Here is a 24,564-nt window from a genome sequence, read left to right as displayed (position 1 = left end):
TTTTGAAAAAAAAGTGTCATAGAAGAAAATGAAATAAAAAATAAAGTAGAAATTTTATCTTAAAAATTTTAAAAATCATGAAAAAATATTTATATAATTAATCTATTATTTAATTTTAATGTTTTTTTTACTCTAATGTAATTGATAATTATTAATTTCAATAACTTAAATTTTAAATTTAAAAAATTAATTTAAAGAATAATACATATTTTAAAGATGAAAATAATTTATTTTTAAAATATTCTAAAACAATGTTTGTATATATTGTCATACTTAGTTGAACGTGATAAATTATTATTTTATTATTTAATTTTAATATTTTTTAAAAATAAGAACTAACATGATTCTTAATTCTAAAATTTTAAATTTAAGAAATATAAGTACGAATTTCATGGACTATATTCAAATTTTACTCTGTTACGAGCAAGCACAAAGAGCGTGCTTTACTTTGTGCTATTGGGATTGCTAGTTGCAAACAGTTTTAGGAGAGTTGAGAGAGGTAAAAGGAAATGGTGATGAAGAGACTGTTACTGCTGCTAAAACCTTTAAGCGTATCTTCACAAGCTTCCCACACCCACCCTCAGCCTCAGGTATTCGATGGCTTCTTCCCAAATCTTAATATTGGTTGCATCCACCATGTTTGTTTGTTTCCTTTTCTTTTCATATTCTCTTTGACATGCTTTGTTATCCACTTCTTGCGATGGTTTTGTTTGTGTTACTGAGTCTTCTTCTAGAAGACCTCGGTTCCCATGTGCATACTTCTTGCTTGACAAAATGTCAATGTGGTGGGGTTTGTTTGGCTGTCCTTGGTTGGAATCTAAAACGGGCAAGGTGGGAAGTCACAATGATCAAACATTTGTATGTATCTTTCAAGCTACATTGTCATTTCCCTCTTTCCCACTTTCATCTCAGCCTAGAAAAGTTTTAGTTAAATGCTCAATGCTTAGGTGCTTGTTTATGTTAGTAAGCTAAAATGGGGCTGTAATTCATTTCAAATGAACTAAATCATGAAAATAACTCTTCGTGTGTGCATGTGCACACGTGCGTGAGTGAGAATCATGTTCGATGAGAGCATGCTCTTGTTAGAGGAGCTGTCTTGACTGAGCAACGTACAATCACAGATAAAATTAACTCCTCTTACCTGTTATGCTCTCACTCGGTATGCTATATATATACATACATAAAGGATGAGTGAGCTGAATTTTATGCTATGGTTCTTGTGGAAGTGCCCTGGAATTTGACCCTTACATAATATCTTACTTAATAAGGGATGCTTCCTTGCAGGATTTTTGGCTTACATTATATGTGGTTATTAGGCATAGTTGTAGTTTTTTCTAGTGTATTTTGAAATTTGAATTCTGTTGGGAAAATTGCAGATCTTACAGTTTTTGGAGAGTAGGCATAAAGTGCACAATGATGCCATAAACTTTTGTCAAGCAATTCTGCAGAAAAAGTCAGTTGAATGGAAAGCTGTGCGACGTAACAACTTGTTTCAGCCCATCAATGATGTGGATCTAGTTGTTACAGTTGGTGGTGATGGAACTCTTCTGCAGGCTAGCCATTTTATGGATGACAAAATTCCTGTTCTTGGACTGAATTCTGACCCTACTCAGATTGATGAGGTTTATATACATGTAGTTTTGGTTTTAGTGTTAAAACATTGACTCCAGAGATTAGTCATTTTATTTGATAATCTTTTGGCATATGCCAGTAAAAAACAAACCTGACCTGGTAAATGGTAAAATTTTGGTCTCATTTCATTTATGATAGGTGGAACAGTTGAACAGTGAGTTTGATGCTACCAGAAGCACCGGCCAACTTTGTGCTGCAACTGTCGAAAACTTTGAACAAGTAAGATTATCTATTCTTTACATGTAGATGGAACTTCAGCAGTAGTCATTTTTTTCATCTTTTCTATGCCTTGAAGGTATAGCAGCTAGCATGTTGTGGAATGAAAGTTTGAATATGCAATAACTTGTAATGTTCAAATTTGATGACACTAATGGTGCACCAGTAATTACTCCAGTGAAACCAATTTAATTATTGTGCCGTGACTTACCTGTGAAGGCCAGTTTAGCATGGAATAAGATAGGAATGCTTTGAGGTTTAGAATGTACATCTAATCAAATTGTATGTGATGAAAAAGGCTTACATATGTGCATCAATACCCATTTCTGTCCTTTTAAATACTTTTTTGGCCACTCAACTTATATGCTGTCTGATTAAAAGAAGAAAACAGAAAACTTTGATGCTGGTTTCAATTTTGTTAACAAATTTACAATTTAATAAGAATCTAGTCCATAAGTTGATGACTGCAAGCCTGCATCACAAGTGGTAATATCTTTTGAGGGGGAATCTATTCCAAAAATTAAAGCTCATAAATTTCTAATATGCACTAAACAATTTGATATTTCTTGAAATTAAAATTCACTTGTTGATACTTGATATGTTACTCTATTTTTATGTAAATTGTTCAAATTTTGGACAAATCTTTGGCATTAAATGCTCATTTCTAAATTCTAGTGAAACAGTTCATGCTCTTGGTACATATCTGCAAATAATGGGAATTTCCCTTGTCATATGAACTCTATGAGGAACATTCCCTTTCTTATATTAGCAATTTGAATTGTGAAACTGGGACAAAGTGTAAAAAATAAAAAAATAGATAAAATTTGTTACTTGTATATTATTATTTAGGAATTAGAAGTGGCTTTTACTTTTGTATTTTGTGGCATTCTTCCCTATCTAATTGTAAACAAGATAAACTTTTCACTGCATACTTATGAGTACATCTGATAATCCCTAGCAACTTCATTGATAAACATGTTTTTGGGGTTGTTCTTTGCTATGAAAGCTGGACTGGGCTGGACCAGACTGGCACTAGTGAACTGGTCAACTTTTAGGTCCATTCAACCTAAAAAGTTGGATGCTCAGTTAACTGGCAGTGGAGAACCATTTTTTGATTTTATTTAATTCATCCAAAATCAAGTTTTTGAGCCAAATAAAGGTTCAATGCCAGCTACAAAGGCCCACATATGAACTCCATCTAGTGATTGTTATTGTTTAGCCTTTTCATTCTTTTGATGTTCATCTCCATCATTACACCCTTTTCATTGAACCTTGAACAACTGTAAACATGATCTTTGTAGCTGGCTAGCTGCTTCCAGTATTAATACTTTTTCTATCTATTTTTTAAATTCATTTTCAGGTTTTAGATGGTATACTTGAAGGTCAAATTGTTCCTTCAGAGTTAACAAGGATCATGATATCTGTTAATGCATTACACATGTCAAAATTTGCTCTCAATGATATCTTAATTGCACATCCTTGTCCTGCTTCACTTTCTACGTTCTCCTTCAGGTAAAAACTTCCCTATGAGAAATTGAAACTCTTTGATTCATGTATTTCTTCCTTATTTTCATCATCTCAGAGCATTAATTCTCTGTAAAGAAGCGAATTAAGCATTTAAGCATGTATTTTTGCAGAATCACAAAGGGTGATCAGCCATGTTCCCCTCTAGTTAACTGCAGATCAAGTGGTCTTAGAGTTTCAACAGCTGCAGGTTCAACAGCTGCAATGCATTCTGCAGGTGGATTTCCAATGCCCATTTTATCTCAGGATCTCCAGTACATGGTAAGGGAGCCTATTTCACCTGGGGCATTGTCAGACTTTATGCATGGGTTGATTAAACATGAGCAGACAATGGACACGACATGGACTTGTAAAAAGGGTGTGATATATGTTGATGGTTCTCATGTCAAATATACCATCCAAGATGGGGATATCATTGAGATATCTTCCAAAGCACCAATTCTGAAAGTTTTCTTGCCACATCAGTTGTTATTGGTTGAAAAACTAAGGTAAATTATATAGCAACATGATAATATGCAGAATTTGTAGGAGGATTAGCATATCCAATGAAAGATTTAGGCTGCATGAGCTGACATGGCTTTAAGCTTCCAATGTCTCATTCCAGCATAGAGGTTGAGCTACAAATAAAAATCCAGCCCCTAAGTATGAAGCCGAATTGATTTTAAAATTGAGGGGGATAAAGCTGCTGATGTACATCTCATTGACTTACTCATATGCTAGACAGGGTAGTATTTTCATAAGTAGGAACTGGGATTAGATAGCCAGGACATTTTTCTGTAAATAATGCATTTCTTCTCTTGTTTTAGCCACTCGTAGGACAGTTTGTATACGATTCCTTGGAGGGGTCAATGGTTTTTTGTTATACCCCTTTTCTTGAAGTAAAAAAAAGGCATTTTGAACGTGCTCTTGCAATCGATACACACGAGAAAATATGCCAATGCCCTACCACTGAAAAGCGAACCCTTTTTTAATGATTTGCTTATGTGTGTGAAGTAAAGTCTTGAATTAATATTCAAGCTGGATTGTATAGGTTGAGCATTCGCATTTTTGAAATTTTGAGGATCCCACGTTAATCCCAACTTTGTAAAAAGTTGATTTTAGTTCTTTACTTTATTTTTTACTATTGTTTTATATTTAAGAAAAAGACTAAAATGAATGATATTTTATAAAGTTTAAGTGTAATAGATTATTTTTTTAATGACTAAAATGTCCGACTATTCAATGATAAGAATTAATCTGAGAGTCTATACATTTTAGGAATCCATCATAATTCAATTGCAATGTCTCTATTTGAACCTTTTTTGGTAATACAGTTAACGATGAGACCGATCCCTACGGAGTTTCTCCAAAGTTTTACATAAAATCTTATACCTCAAATGAAATGACTGCTCTGCCAATTATTATTCACTCATTCACGTTCTAAACTGATCACAATTGTAGTAAAGCAAATGTATTAATTATTTCCAATCTATTACATTGATTGGCAACATTCAAATGGCAAAACGGATGTTAAAATGGAACCGAGAAAACGAGCCTACACACTCTGGTCTGTGGACCTGTAATTAGAGTAGAAGAAGCCCACTCCGCAGCGATAAATGGGCCTATGCCCCAGTTCAAGATTAGACACTGCTTTAGGCAATTTTCAGGCCTAGTTTAAACTTGATTAGACCAGGCCCAAAAGAAGTTTTTATTCCCTTTTATCCTTTTTCTTTTCTTATCTTTCTCTTTTCTTTTTCTCTCTATTCAATTTTCGCTACACATAATTTTATAATAAAATAATTTGTGATGAATTAAATTAAAGGGTAAATAATACTAAGCTTTTTAAAGAAACATTTGATTAAACTATCTTTTCTTTTTGTGTTATAAAATAACTTTAGTTTGATTTAACTATCGAAACATTGATTTTTCATATCAATATAATAAAATATCCCTTTTCTGCTCCAATCCATTCCACGCATTGAGATCCAAGTTTTGAACTATAATTTTTTTCCCTCCCTTTTGCCTAAAACAATGGTGTATCGCATCTTGTGCTGCAAAATATCCCACTCAAGCCAAAACTCAATTTTCGTCTCCCCTTTTCCTTTGCCTAAACCATGGGGCCTCAACTCACCCTTTTCAAATTCTCCAAAACCCCATTCCATTTTCTTAGGGGACAACGCGGCATAACACAACCCAGTACTTTCTCATTTTGTTCACACAATTGAAAACATTTTTCAAAATTAGTGGAAATGTATTCTCAGCAAATCAACAAAAATATAAAGATAAAATGTTCTCATATAGGGAAAAAAAGTAAGATTTTTATTATCCAAAAAATTTCAGCCAAAAATTTCAGAAAAGGAACTTCAGAAAGTGTAAAAAAATAAAAGACATCCTAGATTTTTGTTCTTTTTAAGATTTATATTTCTTACAGTAGCATGACCGAAGCCAGCAAAGGCGGTCTCCTATGCCACGACACTACCCGTTTTCTGCCACGTGTACATGAACTTCGTGGCCTCAAAAAATATCCTTCATTTTCTTTCTTTCTTCTCCGCACTTCTTAAACCCTGTTCCTCTGCTTCTTTGTTCCTCAAACCTCTTCTATTCTTTCTCTCTATTCCCAATTTCAAGTGGGGTTCTTTGAATTGTATTATTTTCATTAGATTGGAGGGTAAAGTTTGAAACTTTAAAGTGGAAAGAGGTGATTTTTTAGGGAAAGGAAGGAACTTTGGTGTGGGGGAAGAGAAACTAGAATTGCGCTTGTGATAGAAAGGATGAAGATTCAGTGCAACGTATGTGAAGCTTCGGAGGCTAAGGTTCTGTGCTGTGCTGATGAGGCAGCTTTGTGTTGGGAATGTGATGAGAAGGTTCATGCTGCTAACAAGCTTGCTAGCAAGCACCAGAGAGTTCCTCTTTCTACCTCTTCCTCTCATATGCCCAAATGTGACATTTGTCAGGTATTTTTTATGTTGCTTTTGTGGTTTTTACTTTGTTTTGGTTTGATGGGATTGTGGTGAAGGGTGATTATTTTATTCTATGGAATCTATTAGCTGTGATTAATCCATGGGAAAGAGAGTATTGGGTATGATTAAATGAATGTATTACTGTATTAGATACTGTTAAGATTTTTATGGAAGTACTTGTTTTGGATTGTAAGAACTTTTTGCTGATGATTAGGTTTATTCTTTATTAGTGTCTGATGGGATTGCAAACAATGATATGATCTGCTGCTATAGGGTTTTTAAGTTTGTGACGTTTAGTGAAAAATGTATCCTTTCAGGTTTTGTTAATGGGGTAAATTTTCTCAAGTTTGATTGAATGGATTGTAAATGGTGTCCACTAATTTTGTTGGAGAACATGCACAATGGATATAACTTAAGTTTTGGTGAAAGATAGTCTCAAAAATGAGTTTCTCTTTTTTATTGATGCTTTACATTTTGAGGATTTACAATAAATTTGTTTTTTTTTCCTTTGATGATGCAATAAATTCTGTTTTTATCGTTATAGAAGGAGCATTCCTTTTTTTTTATTTGGTTTTTCTAATATTTTCCCATGGTCTCATGTTAAGAAATTAGTAAATAGTTAGTTTTATTGAAAATTATAGCAATGTTAATAATGCATGGAAATCTTGTGATTTTCAATAAAAAAATTACTATTTATAGGCTCTTATTGTGTGCTCCTTCCTTGGACACACGTTAGACGAACTGTTGTTTCTTTAAGGTCTCAAAGGTCTATTTGGTTTGCAAAAATGTTAGTTTTCATTTCTTGCTTTCACTAATAAATACAAAAATGCTACATTATTTTCTCTATACTTTTTGTTCTCAAATATATGTATAGGAAATGGTGAAACGACTATAATTTTGTAATTATTAGTGATAGTGAGAATAAGAAATGGAGATTAAAAAACATTTTCTCAAACCATACAGGTTTTAAAGCTTTGGATTTCAATAATTATATCATCTTCATCTTGAAAAGCCTCGTGTTATTTTATTTTGGATAATTTTAAGTCTCCCATTGTCACCTTGTCATTAGTCATTACTCTTACATCACTCGTACTCATCATGCCTGAAATCACTTGAACACTTGAATCTATCATTTAATATCAAACCTCAAATACTTGAAAGAAAAAAAAAATTAAAAATTTAAGGGCGGGGCATAACTAGGAACTCTTGAGTGACTTCCAACCATAGATTTTTAGCTATTGAGTAGTACATATTATTTCCTGTTTAAAGCTTTATATGTTAAATTCCTTTTTATCAATCTCAGCTTTGTCCTTGCATCCATAAATTCCAAGATTAAGCTTATTGGTGGTATTTCTGTCCTATGCTTCCTATCTATGTAATATTAATATGATGATGGGGCATCTTTAAAACATATCATACATGCTTGGAACTGAACCTAAATTCATGATAGATATTTAGTGTTAGCAACAGTGAAAATTTCTGTTCTACTATTGATAACTAGTTGTAAACAATGCTTTCCATTCATGTGTCTACTCTAATCATATTTCTTGTGTACTAAATCCAATATTCTTGACATGTTCATTCTCACATCTGTGCTTCATGGATATATTCCTCACCCTCCTTCCCCCTTCTTTGAATATGTGCTTGTTTTGTACTTTGGGTTTTGGGAAGGGGGAGACCAGAATCTACTTCCTGCCTTCAAAACAAGTTAGCAAGTGGAAGGTGCATGAGATGTTCATTATTAATTTTTTTCTTCCTATATTCTTCATTGAATTCATTCCCTTAAGTATGGTAGTTTCTGGTACTTACATTCAGTCATGAAAACTAGTTGCTTATCTTCTCAGGAAGTAGCAAATCTTTGGCTTTTACTTTTACATTATGTCTGCAATATCTTTATTTTACTGAATCCATTGTCAGTGTTTCTGTTGAATCGGAACCTTCTTAATATTTGTCCTGGTTAAATTCAAACGGGTTCAAACTGTTTGTCATTTGGGATCAGCTTGTGATGATGGTAGAGTCTGCTACTCTTTACAGGAGGCACTTGGCTATTTCTTCTGTCTAGAGGATCGGGCTTTACTCTGCAGAAAATGTGATTTGGCAATACACACTGCAAATACTTATGTCTCAGGTCATCAGAGGTTTCTTCTCACTGGTGTAAGAGTAGGCCTTGAAGCTACAGAGCCTGGTGCTTCCTCAACTTCTTTGAAGTCAGATTCTGGGGAGAAAATTTCTGATACCAAGTCGTCATCTGTCTCGAGAAAGGTTTCCACAATGCCCCAGCCATCAGATTACAATGAAGTATTACCCTTTGATGCTGGACTAGTTGGGGAGTTTCCACCAGCTAAGGTGTCTTATGGCGGTGGTTCTACAGCTGGAAACATCTCACAGTGGACGATTGATGAATTTATTGGCCTCAATGAGTTCAGTCAGAATTATAATTACATGGGAGGATCATCAAGGGTAGGTTCATAGTTGTTGAAAAATACCCTTATAGCTCGGCATCCCCTATTTTCTATCTTTTAATGACATTTTTTTTTTTTAATTATTGGGTCAGTATTCCAGAGTTCAGATTCATCTTTCATCATAGATTACTTAACTGTACAGTAGTACCCCCTTTCTCTCACTCTCACTCTCTCCTCACAAACGCATTTACACAGGGTGAAGGAACTGTGACAGGGCTGATCCTGTCTTCTGAGGGTACTTGTGCTGTTAAAATATTGGTCACATGACTAAAATAGTGGTGAATATAGTATAGGTTTCATATATAGGGTGCCCGTTTGTGGTTAGAAAAGGTGTTGTATTGAGTAGATTTCAAACAGCAGAATTTGACAGTTTGGTTGATTGAAGTGCTTGTGTTTTGTTGTTGTCTTTCCTTTATTCACATTTTAACTTTGGAAAGCTTGACCTTCTATAAGTGCAATGCTCAGTTCAGTTGGCTTTCACTTTGGAACATAATTCCTTTCTGAACTAAATATTGCAAGCTATAAAAATTAATAGACTTTAACCAACATCTTAAAGGTGACAATGAGCTATTGCAGTGGCACTATGGAATGGCTATCCTCAAAGGTGATCCATGATCAAGCAACCATATTCATATTACATGAGGGCAAGGAATTATCATACATAATTTACTTGATAGACACATCAAACACACATGTTTTTCAACATTCCAATTACCAAGACCCTTTTGCTAGCATCTTAATTCTTTTTCAATTGATTATTTTCACATTACCAGTTGTTCATTTGTTCACCATGTACATAGTTTGAATATTAAAATAGGTATATGTTATATTTGCATCTGTATGTTATATCTCTATGGTTGTATGGTTCTGTAATTTTCTTTTTCACCTGATGAGTATGTGCAGGCTGACAGTGGTAAACTTGGGGATTCTGATTCTCCTGTTTTAAGATCAAGCGAAGAGGAAATGGAGGAGGATGATGACCACTTGGATTGCGTTCCGGATTCGTCATGGACAGTTCCTCAGATGATCCCTTCTCCACCTACAGCCTCTGGATTATACTGGCCAAAAGACCCTCAACGTTTATCTGATAGTGTTCTGTTTGTTCCTGACATATGCTTTTCTCAAATGCAACAACCTCAGAATAGTAGCAATTTTTTAAGACGCCGGAGGCATCTTTAATTTCCTTACTCATATCCCTTCCTTAATAACTTAAGAGACATTGGTTTTATTTGTTTTCTGGTATGATGCTAAGTGCTCTCCTCTTGCAGTTAGGCTTTATTTGATTGGCTACATAGTTCTGTTACTTTGGCTATCTCAGTTTCTTCTTGGGGAGTGCATCTCATTGGAAATTTGCTAAGGGAAGCAGCAACAAATAATGGGAGTGTAAAAGGCTTTTACAACAAAGTTTGGTCCTATAGTATACTCTTTTCCTCTCTAGAATCCTGTGTAGATGCATCTATTTGTTTATCATAGAGATCTGATTCAATATTGGTTGAGTTGTGTAATTTTTATGCCATAGAAGGATTGCTTGAATGATTCAACAAAAACAAAAGAATCTTTCCTGAAAAGTTAATTGTGATAATTTAGAGTTTACCTTGCTAAAAATGTGCATGTAAGAGAAAAGGTCATAATATAATCTTGGTGACTTTGGTGCTATACATGGGGTGTGTGCTTTGTATCAGTCTTAATTATTCTATTCTTAGTCATTGATAAGTTTGAGAAAGACACATGGTTAAGTTAAATTGGAGCTTACGACTCATCATTTATGGAAAGTGATGCCATGTCTGTTAGCTACTTGATTATTAATTTGAATGATAATGCTAACATCTTTCTATTTCTTTTGATTTCTGATTGAACCTTGGTAGTGGGAAGGATAAATTATGAACATATATATATTTTTTTAAGAGTGGAGAATACAATTTTAAGAACTATATATTTTTTAAAAATGAACTTAAATAAACATGCACCAACTAGGTATCACTGGCAGATAATTTTGAACACCTTGATGAATCGTCTCATAAAATTAAGGGTTATGGTCAAATTGTGCCTATTAATTTTACAATCTTTGACGATGAAATAAAATTTTAAACATACTATTCACTTTGAAGTTTTATTTAAATATTTTATCTTATCTTTCTAAACCACCAAATAAATAACAAAGGTTCAAACTAGCTGTCAACGATGTTTAGAATTACAATGAGAGAAAAAAAAATATTTAAATCCATTCTCATTAAAATAGTTACATGAATTCAGATTTCAAGAAATGATAATATAATATTTAGAAGAGGGGATAATGTAATTTAAATACTTTTTAAGAGAAGGAAATTAAGAATATATATATATATATATATTAAATTGCACCAACTAGGATTTCATATTTGTTTCCTTTGTTACTTGAATTAAAATTTCCCTCGCACAGAAAACAAAACTGAAAATGCATTGAAATATGTTCCTTTTCAATGCGATCATTTTCATAGACCTAAAACTGAATGGGCAGTGGTGAATCTCACTCCGCAGGACCTACAAGAGCGATATTCCTTGGAATAAAAGAGCGACGCCATTAATATGATAACGTTATTTTACCTAAAAAATCTTCGTCAGACAAACCTTGATACTCAAAAAATCCTTTACAGTATAACTTATATTTGAAACCATATATAAACAACATTTTTTCCCCATATTTTCTTATTCATATATCGAGTGATTGAGAATGAAACACCAAAACAAACACTGTTCTTGGCATCTGTGGTCACATTCCACATGTGCGGGCCATAAATTTAACTATTGAATCATGCAAACGTCACCTGTTGTGCCTTGAATCTCATTTGTTAGCATATTGAATTGCATGGCCTTTTTCGCTTCATAAAAACTTAACAGGAATTAAAATTGGGAAAAAAAATAAAATAAAGAGCCGTGATGCAGTATTGCAAATTGTATTGGGAATGTTGAAGGATCCAAATTCGAAAGTGAGAGGTCGAAATCATAAAATCTTTATAAATTTTCATGGTCGTGCTAAAATCTTGACCATAACCATAAAAGAATTGTTCGTGAAAAACAAAGCCAATGACGATGGATGTAATTTCGATCCACTGAAAATTACTATTATAGTGATATTATCTATCATTTTTATTATTTATTTAAAAAGCATACTTATAAAAGGAAAGAGAACTAAAGTTTATCTTTAAAAATTATTTAAATAACATTTTTAATCCCTTATCTTGTGTGTGAAAATTGTACTTTGGTTCAGATAATAGAATTAGAAGAGTTGAGCGAAGGCCGTATCAAACAATAGCCAAATTCTATAAAAAGATCTTAGCATAAGGAAAGAATATTTTTGTACGGATACAACTTTTTTGATTGCTGCGAAAAGATTTTGACTTTTTATGTAAGCAGATTCGAGATAAACGATTTTCATTGTACAATGATTAAAAAATAGTACTTTTAGAATTCATTAAAATATTATTTTAAATTTAATATATATAATTAATCAATCATTTTACTTTCTACTATTTCAAATTCATTAAATATTTCTTAAACTAAAGAAATATTATTTTAATTTTTAATATATATGCTTATCAATCATTCTAATTTTTAGTATATTCAGTCATGTAAAAGCAGCAATGATAGAATAGGAGAAGCATTAAAAACTATAATTTCTTATTTTAAAGAAAATTTATATGATATAGAAATTATTTAAAAATAAAAACACGTTTTTTATTAATAAAAAATATTATAGTTTAAGGTAATTCATCATTTTAGTACTCTAAATAAAACTCTAATGAATCAAGTTGACTAATTAAGGTTAGATTGCAAAAAGTGAGAATATCAAGTAATTTAATTCACGTTAGTAATAATTTTTTTTTAACTAATTTATGTTTTTTTTTATCAAAATAAAGTAAAATTAAAAATAAATTACTAAAATAAAGTATTTATAAATTTTTTAAAAAATATTTTTTTCACATCATTTTAAGTATTAGTTTTTATAAACTAACACTTGTTTTTTTTTTTATTAAACAAATTAAAGTTGATAAAACCTTTGGTTAGAGTTACAAGTAACATTTTCAGTCAATAGGTACAAATTAATTGAAGATGAATTGAATGATCGATAATTAATTACTTTATAAATTCTTTTCACTCTTAACAACATATTCTTTCAGTAACATATATAAGAAGGAGCCAACCATATCCACTTGAAGTTGTCTTTGAAAGAACAAATAGTAGTTTGACACAAGAGGGATAAGGTAGAATTCTTTAATTTTTTGAATCATCTTTCTTGTCTTTTTTGCGATTTTGACAAAGGAGGATAATGTTTCCTGTTGTTGAAAATGATTTAAATCAAAGTTTCAATTTTGAGTGTGAGAATTGTACAATCTTAACAATAAAGCGAGATGAGCAAAGTAACTGCAAAAGAGGAACGAAAAAGAATATGAGTAATAAAAAAATTACATAAAAGACAAGAACAACAATTCAAAAAATCAAAAAATTATACCCTTGTCTCCTTATGTCAATACCCTTGTCCTCTTTAAAGATATGACTTCAACTGGTTATGTTTATGGTTATAGTTGATTCCTTCCTGGATTGGTTGATAAGAAACACATTGTTGAGAGTGAAAGAGTTTATAGGATAATTAATCATTGATCATTCAATTTCTCTTTAATTAGTTCATACCCTTATTAATTCATATCCATGTTAACTGAAAATGTTGCATGTGATCAGGCCGATGCAACTAAAGATTTTATCAACTTTATTTATTATTAAAAAGAAAATAAGTGTTAGCCCTTTAAAGACCAACACTTAAAATAATGTGACAAAAAATATCTTACAGAAAAATGTTTTATAAATGCCTTGTTTTAGTAATTTGTTTTTAGTTTTGCCTTATTTTAACAAAAAAAAAAAAACCACATTAATTCTTAATATTTTTTAAAATCACTCATTTTAGTTTTTTTCTAATTTTATTTTTGTCATTTTATATTAAAAATGAATACCATTTTGTAAAGTCAAGAATTAAAATAAGATTTTTGTAAAGTTAAAAACTAAAATAATTAATTGACACTTATTGTTTAAAGAAGTATAATGAGTATTTACTCAATAAAAAAACTATTACAATTGATAAAAATAAAAATAAAACAAAAGGAGATTAAAAAAAAAAGACAGAATCAAAACAAATTATTTTAAAATATCAAAATATTAATTTTGTATACTTTAATGGTGACAAATAGAATTTTGTGAAATATATTCACGTTGAAGTTAAAAATCATAGTTCTGAACTATAAATATCTTTAATTCAAAATCATTTTTAATCAAAATTAATTTCATGAAACCAAGATAATTCAAAAGTTTGTAAACACAATTAATAGGGCTTGCAAACAACTGTCTCGAGAAGTTCATTATGACTGCCAATAGTGGTTCGATGCGAAGGGCTGCTGGAGAGAGGTAAGTTAATAAGAGGCAACTGAATTCAATATTTGTTTTGTTTTTTCCAAAAGAAAAAACTTATATTCGTTGGTCAAAATCTTCGTTTCAATAATCACATTAATCGCTACCGATTTTTAGTTACTAAAATGAAAACAGACACTCATGAAATATCAATTTTTGTTGAAAAATATAACCAACAATATCTAAGTTTTGCCCTCCCAAAATTCAAGAGAAGAATTTCATATTCCAAGTACAAAATTTCATTGAAATGGAGGCGATGTAAATCACATGTAATTGGTAACTCAGCATTGAAAAGAGACTTAAAAGAGTTAAGAATGCAATGTGATGCATCTTAGCCATTGATAAGTAGAGTCAATCTCTCAAATTAACTATCCAATTATGGAAGTCTAACTTAACTCTTCAACTTTAAAGGCCTACATTTCAGATGCTCTTCAGTGAGCGCATGCATTAAAAAATATGGATCAATGGCAAGAAAAATTAGATGACCCATCTTACCCTTCCAGCTGCCAGTAATTCAAGGCAAATAAAAGCACAATGATAGATAGAAATTGGTTGGAGAAACTATTTAATTTCTTGACAAGAAGAACAGGAAAATCAAATCTACATTTTGAAAGAACCACTGCTTTTGATACAAGGAACTTGAATCATTGCTACAGGTTATTGAGTTTTATGGCTACAGGTATTGAGTTTTGTTGTTTCAATTGCCACTCCTATTAAACTTTGTAACAACCTACATGCTTGAGTACGATCAGAGAGACGGGCTTCCATCCACAGTAACTTGTAGATGAATCACGGCTATAGGCTTGTGGCAGGAGAGGCTGCTTCACATAAGGCACTTGAACGTTCAGGAGTATAATATCCAAAAGTCGATTTTCAACGGCAAATAAACGAATAATTTTGTTATCAATACAGATTCAATGCTCAATACCACCAGTGTTCTAGATAAACCCTTATGAAGATGGCCAATATGTCAGATGATTGAGCTCCTTGAAAATCATGTGGCAAATTTAGGAATGCCAGATCTGGAGTGCTTGCTGCATTAAGACTGCTATGATACTCCCCATTGATATGTTGATGATATTGACAGCATCATTATTAAGCTGCAAAAAACATAAAATAATCGTAAATAACTAGTGCAAAAGTAAGTGCTGCTACCAGATATACAGACTATGCTGGTGAACCAAATCTTGACATGCTTGACAAAAAAGTAATCCAGCTTTGAGCAAGTCACAGACAAGAAAAGATTCATCCAAAAGTTTGGTTTGCACATAATAAAACCATACAGTAACTCGTATAGATTGGTATCACGTATGCTACTTAACAAAGTAGGCAAGCTCGACCATACTGTTCAAATTTGCCAAGTATCATAAATTATTTTGAATTTGGACTAATATTTGATTTTTATGGGCAAGGGCAAATTGGCATTTAAGAACTTGATCTTTGAATCCTGTCTATTAAACTTTAAAAAGTTAAAAAACACATTAAACCCAAGTATACAACTTTAATAGGCAAGATTAAACATATTTTTGACATAGTTTCAAAAAAATGAAATATCCCTTTTTTTCGTGAACCTACCCATTTAAATCCTTCCTTCTCTTGAAGTGCAGCACCAATTATGCTCTCACCAAGATTAGCAATCTGGGAAGCTAGTACACATATAATTGCTTCATGTGAACTAACCTGTTTAACAAAAAAAAAAAGTCATTAGCACACATTAAGTTAAAAAACTCTTAAGCAACTGACCACAAAGCAACAACTACATGTGTAGGGAACTAGGGATTCTTCTTCACTGACTTCATTAAAGGGATTTAAGGGGACGAGGAAGGAAAAACAGTAGCAGAAGGGAGTCATTCTTTGATAGGTTTCATAATCCAAAAAGAGGGAACACTATCCAAAAACAACTAAATGCACACAGATATTTCATACTTCATCATTGACTTTCAGCATTTTATGGGACCTACCGGCCAGCATTCTTAATTTGTGGATTAGGAATATTAAAGTCAAGCTATGTTCCTTGAACTTGTAGGATCCATGATATTTAGTTGCACACAGCAACAAAAGCTGCGTTCAACTAAATAGATCATACATCAGTGGACTCGGTCAAAAACTAAAACTTTAGAGATATTATTTACTATAAGATTCATTTTAGTAATTTCCTTCAAAGATTTTGTCTCCCTCTACCCTTTTCACAAGTCTAAAACCCTGGCAATCCACTCTCAATAACAGTGTCTCTGCTGACCTTATTTGCCCATGTCCAAATTACCTTGTCCGATAGTTTATCATTTTCTCCTCTACAAAATCATACCTAGCATTATTTTTCCAATTTCATAGCATATCTACAACAGTTAATTGTTGCTGAGGAATCAGCTTAAGATCTAGTAGCTTAACTACACCTTATGTTATGTCATACGAATCCTATCTCATGAGTTCAAAGCTATGAAAAAGGAATTAGTAAAACATCACATGATTTTGGATTCTAGATTGGAAATGTACTAGGAGCACCTCAGCTCTTATGCTTAGTTGTGCAACATATATTGTTTCACAGAACATCCCTAAGGAACCTTAGTATATCTATAACATATAATTTCTGCATTCATTAAGATGCTTATAGAAACTGTATGTTCCAGCTAAGTGATTTGGCAAGATCTGTATACATACTTTGTTGTTCAATAAGCAGAAAACTGATCTGTACGTGCAAAACCTGTCACCCACTTTAAATTAATAATAAAACCACTTTCTCACAAAGGCCCCAAGCAGCTATATGTTATGCTGTCACTCACGTTGGGGTTCTGATATGGTTCAACCAGAAAATCTATTAATAGACTTTGACAGCACATTAAAGTTAAATCATTAGTCAAGTAATTCAAATTGAAGTAAATATAAGTAATATATCTGGGATAAAAGTCTAGCCAATGGAATCGGTTGAACCATGAAAGTATTATTTAATATAATTATTATACACACATAAAAAAGTTTAATCTAATAGATTAAAGAATAATTTAAAAAAAATAAAAGATCATGATATGCACAAGTAAGCAAAAATGGGTGGAAAAATTTCAAATTATTGTAATAAAATTAAACTCCAAATATGTGTGCACATATAATTTCTTTTCTCTTTCTCTCATTAATCAAATGCTAAATAATTCTCAAGTCAGGATTAAACATTTCCAAAGTATTCTCTCAACAAATGAGTGCACAGCCAACCTCATGGCTCATACAAACACAAATCGACTCCCATAGAGATGCACACCCACCACAAAAATCCCTAATGTCACCATTATTAGTCTTGTAAAATTCAGCACTTAATCTCACACAAAACCCTAACTCTACCTCAACTGGTCCTGAATAGGTTGCACTTAATCTCACCCAAAATCCAACTCCACCACAACTGAAAAAATCAGCACTTAGTCTTATACTGACATTACATAGTAAAATGCCAAAAATAATTATACTGTAGGTTTCACAAGTCATAGATCCTTGAGAGGAGGGGATGAGGAGTCTACTGTCTATCTTGAAGCAAATTATAAGCACAATTCAAAAGTAGTATTTTAGAAGCACTAACAGTAAAAAAACATACAGGAAAAAAAAAGAAAGAAGCAAAGCTAGGGTATAGACTTCCCAAAAAATAAGCTGCCATTGCCAACTGAATGTGTGACTGAAACTAAGCCATCTCCATCTCTTATGTCATCATTTTAATTTCAGTGTCAATATTCAGAATTATTTCAGCATTTCTAAGAAATAAACAACTAACCTATCTCTAGATCACAAACTAACTACTTCTCTGCCATTTGAACACAGATCATTCAATTAATTTTAATATTTAATTTCAAGGGATGAACTCAATATTTTAACCCTATTTCAAAAGCTGTTTGGGCGGTAAAGGAAATGAGAAATATTAAAGTCTGAAACTGAAACATAATGATTCTAGTAACAAGTCTTGAAGCATATTGGTTTTTCTCAATAGCGTTTATTAATTGGAGAATTATATCTAAACTAGCATGTTTGATTGGAATTATTTCGGAGGAAATGGCTATATTTTGTTTACAGCTCTCTTAGAAAACTGCAAAAAAGAAAAAAAATATCAAAATAAACAAACCCAAACACACAAACATTAACAAATTCTTACATCCTCTGGCACCTGTGCGGCTGTGCCAACCCTTTGTACTTCCCACCCATCCTCATCAGAGACATTTAGGGAGTCAGAAATTAGTGAAGTACCTCACCAATGAGAAAACCAACAAATGCAAGAACGATGGAAGCTAAAATTCCAGCCAAGGTTCCTTCAACACTAACTGCTCCTTCTGTGCCTCTTGGAACTACCTTGAGTGTTGTAACTAGGTACCTGGAATTATGGCGGAAGAACTTTGGTACTGAAATTTTGCAAGAAAATATAAGCTGAAAATATAAAAAGTTTTCGAAAGAACATAGATCTTAAGTTAATTTATCAAAGTTCACAATTTATTAGAAACTATTTCAATAAATTCAGATTGAAATTAGCATTGACAATCAAATAAAATGTACAACAAGCAAATATATTAACCAAGGTTCTTATGTGTTGAATTTACACTGGCAAGCAATACATATTTCCCATAATCCATGCACTGCCACAAATGGAGGGGTATCTTTTAGTTTCCAGCAGGAAATTTTATCGATAGAAATCATAGAACAGTCTAAAAAATTTCTGCATCAATACAGAATCACGATTTCTTCATAGGCTTCCATTAGTTCAGTGTACGGATCTTATATTAGGAGGAAGGGGGAGCTAGAAGAGCTAACAAATAAAAAAAAATAAAAATCAATTTCATAAATAGATGTTGATAATAACATAAGTTAACACAACCAATATCCACACCAGAGGTGACTCACGTTGTTTTTCCATATGCCTTCCCTATCTCACTTGAGACTGTGTCACTCAACTTGGTACAGAAACTGGCAACAAACCCAAGTCTCCAAAGCTGAGAAAATGTCTCTCCCCCAACACCAAAAATAGTGAGGAAAGCACAAACACAACCAGCAGCACTGGATCCAATAACACTGCCTGGACCCCTTCTTCCTCTTCTTTTCTCAGCAACCCCTTGGGCCACTTTCTGTGCCATTTTCACCTTTGTTGCAGCCGTACCCTGACATCCCAAACAAATCAACTCCAAACAACCCCAAAAGCAAAAACAAGAAAAATCCTCACACCCATTTTCAGAATTGCATAGAACACCATGAATAACCGATCCTGCCCTAAAAACTGTTCACTTTTCCCAGAAACGAGTTCAAGAGATATCTCCAAGACCATTTTCAGAATTGCACAGAATTATAAGAAAAAACCAAATTTTCTTTCAAAATTAATGACTTCCAAATAAGATAATATAAAATAAAAAAGTAATTCTCACTTGTAATAATGAAACTGGTAAAATTCATCACTTCTAAAAACAAATACGTCCCAACCCCAGAAACAAAAGCAACGAGAATCCCACACACCATTTTTTAGAACTTCTCCTTACTCCATGAATAACCAAATTTGATCTCAAAATTTGTCACCTTTCAGGGACCACAAGTCCCCAATCCCAGAAACTAAAAAATATAAGCAAATCGCCACTCCCATTTCCCAAATTTCACATAACTCCACGAAAAAACTAGTTTTGCACTAAAAAAAACCACTTTCGAAAATCAAAATACAACTTAAGAGCTAACCAAAAAGAGAAAAGGAAGACTGAAAATTGAGGTTACAATACAATGATGAAGTAAGTGGCAACAAGGAGGAACCCAGAAGAACCAAAAGCACGCCAAGTGAGTGTTCCGAGCAGAAAAGCGGCAACGATACCAGAGAGAGACAAACCAGTGACCAAAATGGGAGAACCCAACAGGAAGATCAACACGTTGCTGAGCAGAGCGGATTGCCACGTGGCGGGTGATGATTGGACGAGGGCCATTGCTCCTCCTACGGCGTCTCGGAGACTGTGCGTGGCGTGCATGTTGCGAGGAAGGCGAGGGTTGAAGATTGCAGTGGTCGGTTTTGAAGAGAGAGAAGAGGGTGTGGGTTGGAAGGGGAAGAAATGGAGAGAAGAAGAAGAAAAAGAAAGAGAAGGGGGTGTGAAGGTGTGAAGAGTTGAAAAGGCCATAAATTTGTAAAGGGAGGGAGTGCGTGAATGCGAAGGAGAATGAGAAAGGGAGAGAAGACTACTCCATCTCGCTGACTCCATGGGCTTGTTGCGTGTTAGTGTTACTCAAGCTCTTTTTGGGTCCCTAAAATCAATGGGAGCAGTGTTGCATTTTCAAAAATAATTCTATGTTGATAATAAAACTTTTATCGTTTCTGTTAATAATAGCTGTTTCTAAATATCGAATTTACCAAAAAAAAAGAAGATACACATATATTTATGTTTTAAAACGCTTTAGAAAGTCAATAGTATACAATATGTTTAATATAAAAAATAAATAAATAAAAACTCGTTTGATAGACATAATAATAATAATAATATGATAGAAGTGTTCGTGGATTGAATTAAATCAGTTTGAGAAAAAAAAAAATACTGTGATTTAGTTTAGATCAATTAAAAAAAATTTTAAATTCAATCCAATTTAATTTGATTAAATGCGGAGTGCATTGGATTGAATAGTTTGATTTTTAAATATATACTTCTAAAATAAATAATATGTAACTAAAATTCAATAAATTTAACAATATATCATCTTAAAAGTCTTAATTGTAGCACAAAAGTTGTTAAATATCTAATAATAGTACAACAGAAACAACATGCAAACGTCATTCTTTAAAACAAAATCATGTGTATGGATAGTTGTAAGTTTTCGAAACTTAATTCACTTAGATTAGCCCAATTGTGTCATGTGCATTCCACATGTGTTGAAAGGGATTCAAAGAAGAGTGGAAATACTCATGAGAGAATAATGTTTACAAAAGTTTATTTAGGATATTTAGAAGAGCTTAATAAAAAATTACAAAATAATTTATAACTAATAAATTTTTTAAATGTATTCTAATATTTTTTTTCTTATAACTTATGAGTATTTGAAAGAGCTTACAACTAAATTGTCAAATTTATTGACCATAATGTTGAGTATGCCTTGTATAAAAAACTTATTGAATAAAATATTTACACCTTTTCAAAAGCTACAATGATTTAGTTTACTTGTTTCTCTCGTATTCATCACAGTTGGAAAGTGAGTATATTAATTGTGGACAGCCATGACCATGATGAGCTCTTTGTATTTTTAAACTATGACATAAATATTGAGGCTAAACGTTACAAATATTTTCTAACCAGGTGAAGATGAAGAACTACTCTTAGTTCCAACTTACAAGTTTGGAATCAGTCTAAACTGCACAAGTGTAAAAATGGATAACTTTGCCTGATTCAGATACTTGTTTTTTATTTGGGCCACAGAATAAAGTTCAATTTAGTTTACATTTTTTCTTCTCTCCTTAAACAGACATTAGATACGTTCATTTCTAAAAAAAAAAAATTGTTCAAAGAGACCAAACAAAAATAATTCAATTTTGATTTGAAAATATAATTTAAAGCTGAAATTTTATATTTCTGTAAATTTATTTGTAGCAACACTATCAACTTAGTCCATTTTGCAATTTTTACTAAACCAACCACAGCAGAACATTACTTCGGGAATTAGGATTAAATGTTATTTAAGAATTTGTTTGGTGATTAGATTTTGAAAAAAAAATTAGAAGAAAGATAAAGACTTATTTAATGATAATTGTTGTATGAGAGTATTTGTACGAAACTAAAATTTTTTATAAAAACATTTTTAAATTATTGTAATTTTGTGTTTTTAAATTCTTTTAATTTAATTGAATTTTTTTAATAATCTTTTTTCTCCCTTTTTTTCTTCTCTTGCATATCTTTCGAATTTTTTCTTTTCATCTCTCCTTAAACTTTTAAATAAAGTCTAAACATTTTATATTTCTTCAACTCCGAATTTTAAGTGATTCAGTTGATTATTCATGTCTGAAAAAAAAAAATTGAAATTTTTAGGAAATTTTTATTTTTTTCTCACTTTCAATAACAAAAATGTTTCCACTTTGTTTTTTTTAGAGTAAATTATACTTTTTTTTGTGAGATATAAATATTACATTATCCTGATTTTTCATTATAAAATATATTAATTTTCCTATTTAATTTTTCTAATTGAAAATATAAATTTTTTAAATATTTTTTGATTTAACATATGCATATATATATAATTTTAATTTTACAAATTTTTTATTTTTTATTTATATATCTTAATTTTTTATAAATATTTTCACATTGTAATTATTTTTTGAATGTGTTAAAGCACAAGTCGTTTATATTTTGTATGTTTTCATTAAAAAAAATTATAATTTTTTTTTAATTTAATCTCACTGGGCTTCTTAAAAAATATGACAAAGTGTAAAATTTATTAAAAAATAATTTTAGTAAAAAATAATATTAAGAAGTTATTTATTGATGCTTTAATAAAAAACTTAAAATGAACTAAATTGTGATAAATTTTATTTTTTAAAAAAGAGGGTTATAATATTTTAAGATAGAAGGAAGAGTAGTATAATATACGCATCTTTTAACGGAGAAAAATGTAATTTACTCTTTTAAAAATTTATCTATAAAACAGTGATTTTAACATAAAATTTATTTTTACTATTTTTATACAATTAAAAAAATATATAACATTTTTATAATTAAACGTGAAAAAATTCAAATAAAAGCAATCCCTAAAGTTTTGCAATCTTTATATGTGAAAAGGAAATCTTTATTCTTAACAAGAACTAATCTTGTTCATAAAAAGTATTTATCAGTTCTTTAAGCAGCATTAAAAAAATCTTAACATTTAACTTAAAACACCTCAACAGCAACAAAATAAAAAAAAAGTTTTGACAGTAATGGTTAAGAAATGGTCAACAGATGACTTGATCTCCTCCATTTACTCCCTTTGAGACATTGTCCATAATCTTTCTTTGACTTGTAACTTCATTTTTTGTTTTACAAGTAAAATCATTTGTTAATTTTAATTTTCTCTAACATACTTAATTCGTAATATTTTTGAATGACAGCTACAAATCCTCAATTTTTGCGAGTGATTTTGAAAGTATTTCGAAATTTGAATAAACCATTTCAGTTTCTATTCACTCTAAATTATTTTAAAATTCATATTCTTTTTCTTATCCTAATTAAATGGATCATCATTTTACTCAGGTATTCAATGGCATTTTGATCATCTTTCTTTTGACAAGATCATAATAGAGTCTGATTTTACATTTAAAATTTATGACATTATTTTGTTATGATTACTTTGATCAAGTGAGACTGCTTCTAGTCTAGAATTAGAGTACAATGAATTTCAATCACTCATGATCAGAATCAAATAATTAAACAAGAGGAATATATATATATATATATACACATTAAACAGACACATACACATGCAAAGGTAGAATATAAGGTGACAAATTGTAATTGAATATGCAATACTTCGGTAGTGGCGAATGATTTAATCATAAATTCGCATGCCAGATTTGGGCTATATACTACTGGGAACATTTAGGTGAAAGAAAAGGCAACATATTTGCTGTTCAATTTAATAATCTTCTGCATTGTTGTTCACCCTCATAATATTTCACCATCAATCGAAACAGAATCCAAAGTAACATTTTTTAAAATATTTGAGCTTTGCCTTAGAACTTGGTTACTATTTTAATTTCTTATTTTTCTTTCTTCAATTTACACTTGGTATATATGCTCATACAGAACTGGGAATCATATTATATGCTTTACTTGACTTCATTACTTCATTTTCCTTTTCATATTACATTATTGTCTTAATTACTGGCAAAAAAGCTTTAAAATGCTGGTTAGGACAATATTTCAGTATGTTAAACTAGGTCTTCCGGCTATGAAGCATTCATTCTAAAATCATGGAATAAATTCAAATTAAATTTTAGAGAACCATTTCGTTTGTTGAAAAAATAAAAGGTCAATAAAAGTATCCTTTTTATTTAGTCAACACAAAAATACCATTTTCAACCAAATTAATTTAGTTGACAAAAACAAAAAGAAGTAAATTTAGATATTCCATGGCAATCATAACACAAGTCAAGCCCAGAAAATTGACAACCAGCTTGCAGGTTTAGAGACGTTATTTATTTGGCGTACGTCTATGTGTGCGAGAATTGACCAGAGGTGGCTGCTACTGGAGAATAAATTTCTTTATATGAGATATTATTTAAAAATAAGAAAGAAAAAAGTATTTATTTTAAATTAAATTGAGTTAAATTACATTTATTTTAATTTTAATTTATGATAACATTAAAACTATTATTTATTAACAGTTGAATATTAGATTAGCTATATATA

The 24,564-nt window shown here is 31.3% G+C and overlaps 3 protein-coding genes across 6 annotated transcripts; 2 read left to right on the top strand and 1 right to left on the bottom strand.

Annotated features, from left to right (window-relative positions):
* The first annotated feature begins 437 nt into the window (after positions 1 to 437).
* LOC113855388 (NADH kinase) lies at positions 438 to 3,939 on the top strand. Of its 2 annotated transcripts, none has more exons than XM_027487015.1 (5): positions 438 to 590; positions 1,377 to 1,622; positions 1,771 to 1,851; positions 3,209 to 3,360; positions 3,486 to 3,939. In XM_027487015.1, exons 1-5 carry the CDS (start codon positions 510 to 512, stop codon positions 3,862 to 3,864), a joined length of 939 nt encoding a protein of 312 aa, XP_027342816.1. In that variant the 5' UTR covers positions 438 to 509; the 3' UTR covers positions 3,865 to 3,939. The 2 variants fall into 2 exon arrangements, with proteins under 2 accessions (XP_027342816.1, XP_027342815.1); XM_027487014.1 differs by having other exon boundaries at positions 475 to 858.
* A 1,923-nt stretch (positions 3,940 to 5,862) lies between these two features.
* LOC113854443 (B-box zinc finger protein 22) lies at positions 5,863 to 10,576 on the top strand. Of its 3 annotated transcripts, XR_003502762.1 has the most exons (4): positions 6,028 to 6,305; positions 8,346 to 8,771; positions 9,677 to 10,012; positions 10,092 to 10,377. XR_003502762.1 is itself a non-coding variant. In XM_027485416.1 (3 exons), the coding sequence occupies exons 1-3, from the start codon at positions 6,123 to 6,125 to the stop codon at positions 9,950 to 9,952; spliced, it is 885 nt and encodes a 294-aa protein (XP_027341217.1). In that variant the 5' UTR covers positions 5,863 to 6,122; the 3' UTR covers positions 9,953 to 10,576. The 3 variants fall into 3 exon arrangements, 2 of the variants coding, with proteins under 2 accessions (XP_027341217.1, XP_027341218.1); XM_027485416.1 differs by having other exon boundaries at positions 5,863 to 6,305; positions 9,677 to 10,576; XM_027485417.1 differs by having other exon boundaries at positions 5,918 to 6,305; positions 8,396 to 8,771; positions 9,677 to 10,426.
* A 4,174-nt stretch (positions 10,577 to 14,750) lies between these two features.
* Positions 14,751 to 20,451, bottom strand: LOC113854579 (protein VTE6, chloroplastic). Its single transcript, XM_027485658.1, has 5 exons — positions 19,933 to 20,451; positions 19,076 to 19,329; positions 18,428 to 18,551; positions 15,785 to 15,889; positions 14,751 to 15,309 (listed from the first exon to the last, which is right to left on the bottom strand). The coding sequence occupies exons 1-5, from the start codon at positions 20,398 to 20,400 to the stop codon at positions 15,217 to 15,219; spliced, it is 1,044 nt and encodes a 347-aa protein (XP_027341459.1). The 5' UTR covers positions 20,401 to 20,451; the 3' UTR covers positions 14,751 to 15,216.
* Positions 20,452 to 24,564: the final 4,113 nt, after the last annotated feature.

Source organism: Abrus precatorius, unplaced genomic scaffold (genome assembly GCF_003935025.1).
Source record: "Abrus precatorius isolate BTA unplaced genomic scaffold, Abrus_2018 Scaffold11, whole genome shotgun sequence".
In the NCBI taxonomy this organism is placed as follows: domain Eukaryota; kingdom Viridiplantae; phylum Streptophyta; class Magnoliopsida; order Fabales; family Fabaceae; genus Abrus; species Abrus precatorius.
The sequence above is the reverse complement of the archived record's forward strand: the minus strand, read 5'-3'. Positions and strand labels throughout refer to the sequence as shown.

Coding starts and splice junctions, on each gene's coding strand:
- LOC113855388 (XM_027487014.1), top strand. CDS start 775: ATGTCAATGTGGTGGGGTTTGTTTGGCTGTCCTTGGTTGGAATCTAAA. Junction 859..1,376: donor GTCACAATGATCAAACATTT/GTATGTATCTTT, acceptor GGAAAATTGCAG/ATCTTACAGTTTTTGGAGAG. Junction 3,361..3,485: donor CTTTCTACGTTCTCCTTCAG/GTAAAAACTTCC, acceptor GTATTTTTGCAG/AATCACAAAGGGTGATCAGC.
- LOC113854443 (XM_027485416.1), top strand. CDS start 6,123: ATGAAGATTCAGTGCAACGTATGTGAAGCTTCGGAGGCTAAGGTTCTG. Junction 6,306..8,345: donor CCAAATGTGACATTTGTCAG/GTATTTTTTATG, acceptor TACTCTTTACAG/GAGGCACTTGGCTATTTCTT. Junction 8,772..9,676: donor ACATGGGAGGATCATCAAGG/GTAGGTTCATAG, acceptor GAGTATGTGCAG/GCTGACAGTGGTAAACTTGG.
- LOC113854579 (XM_027485658.1), bottom strand. CDS start 20,400: ATGGAGTCAGCGAGATGGAGTAGTCTTCTCTCCCTTTCTCATTCTCCT. Junction 18,552..19,075: donor AAGGCATATGGAAAAACAAC/GTGAGTCACCTC, acceptor CCATAATTCCAG/GTACCTAGTTACAACACTCA. Junction 15,890..18,427: donor TTGGTTTTCTCATTGGTGAG/GTACTTCACTAA, acceptor TTTGTTAAACAG/GTTAGTTCACATGAAGCAAT.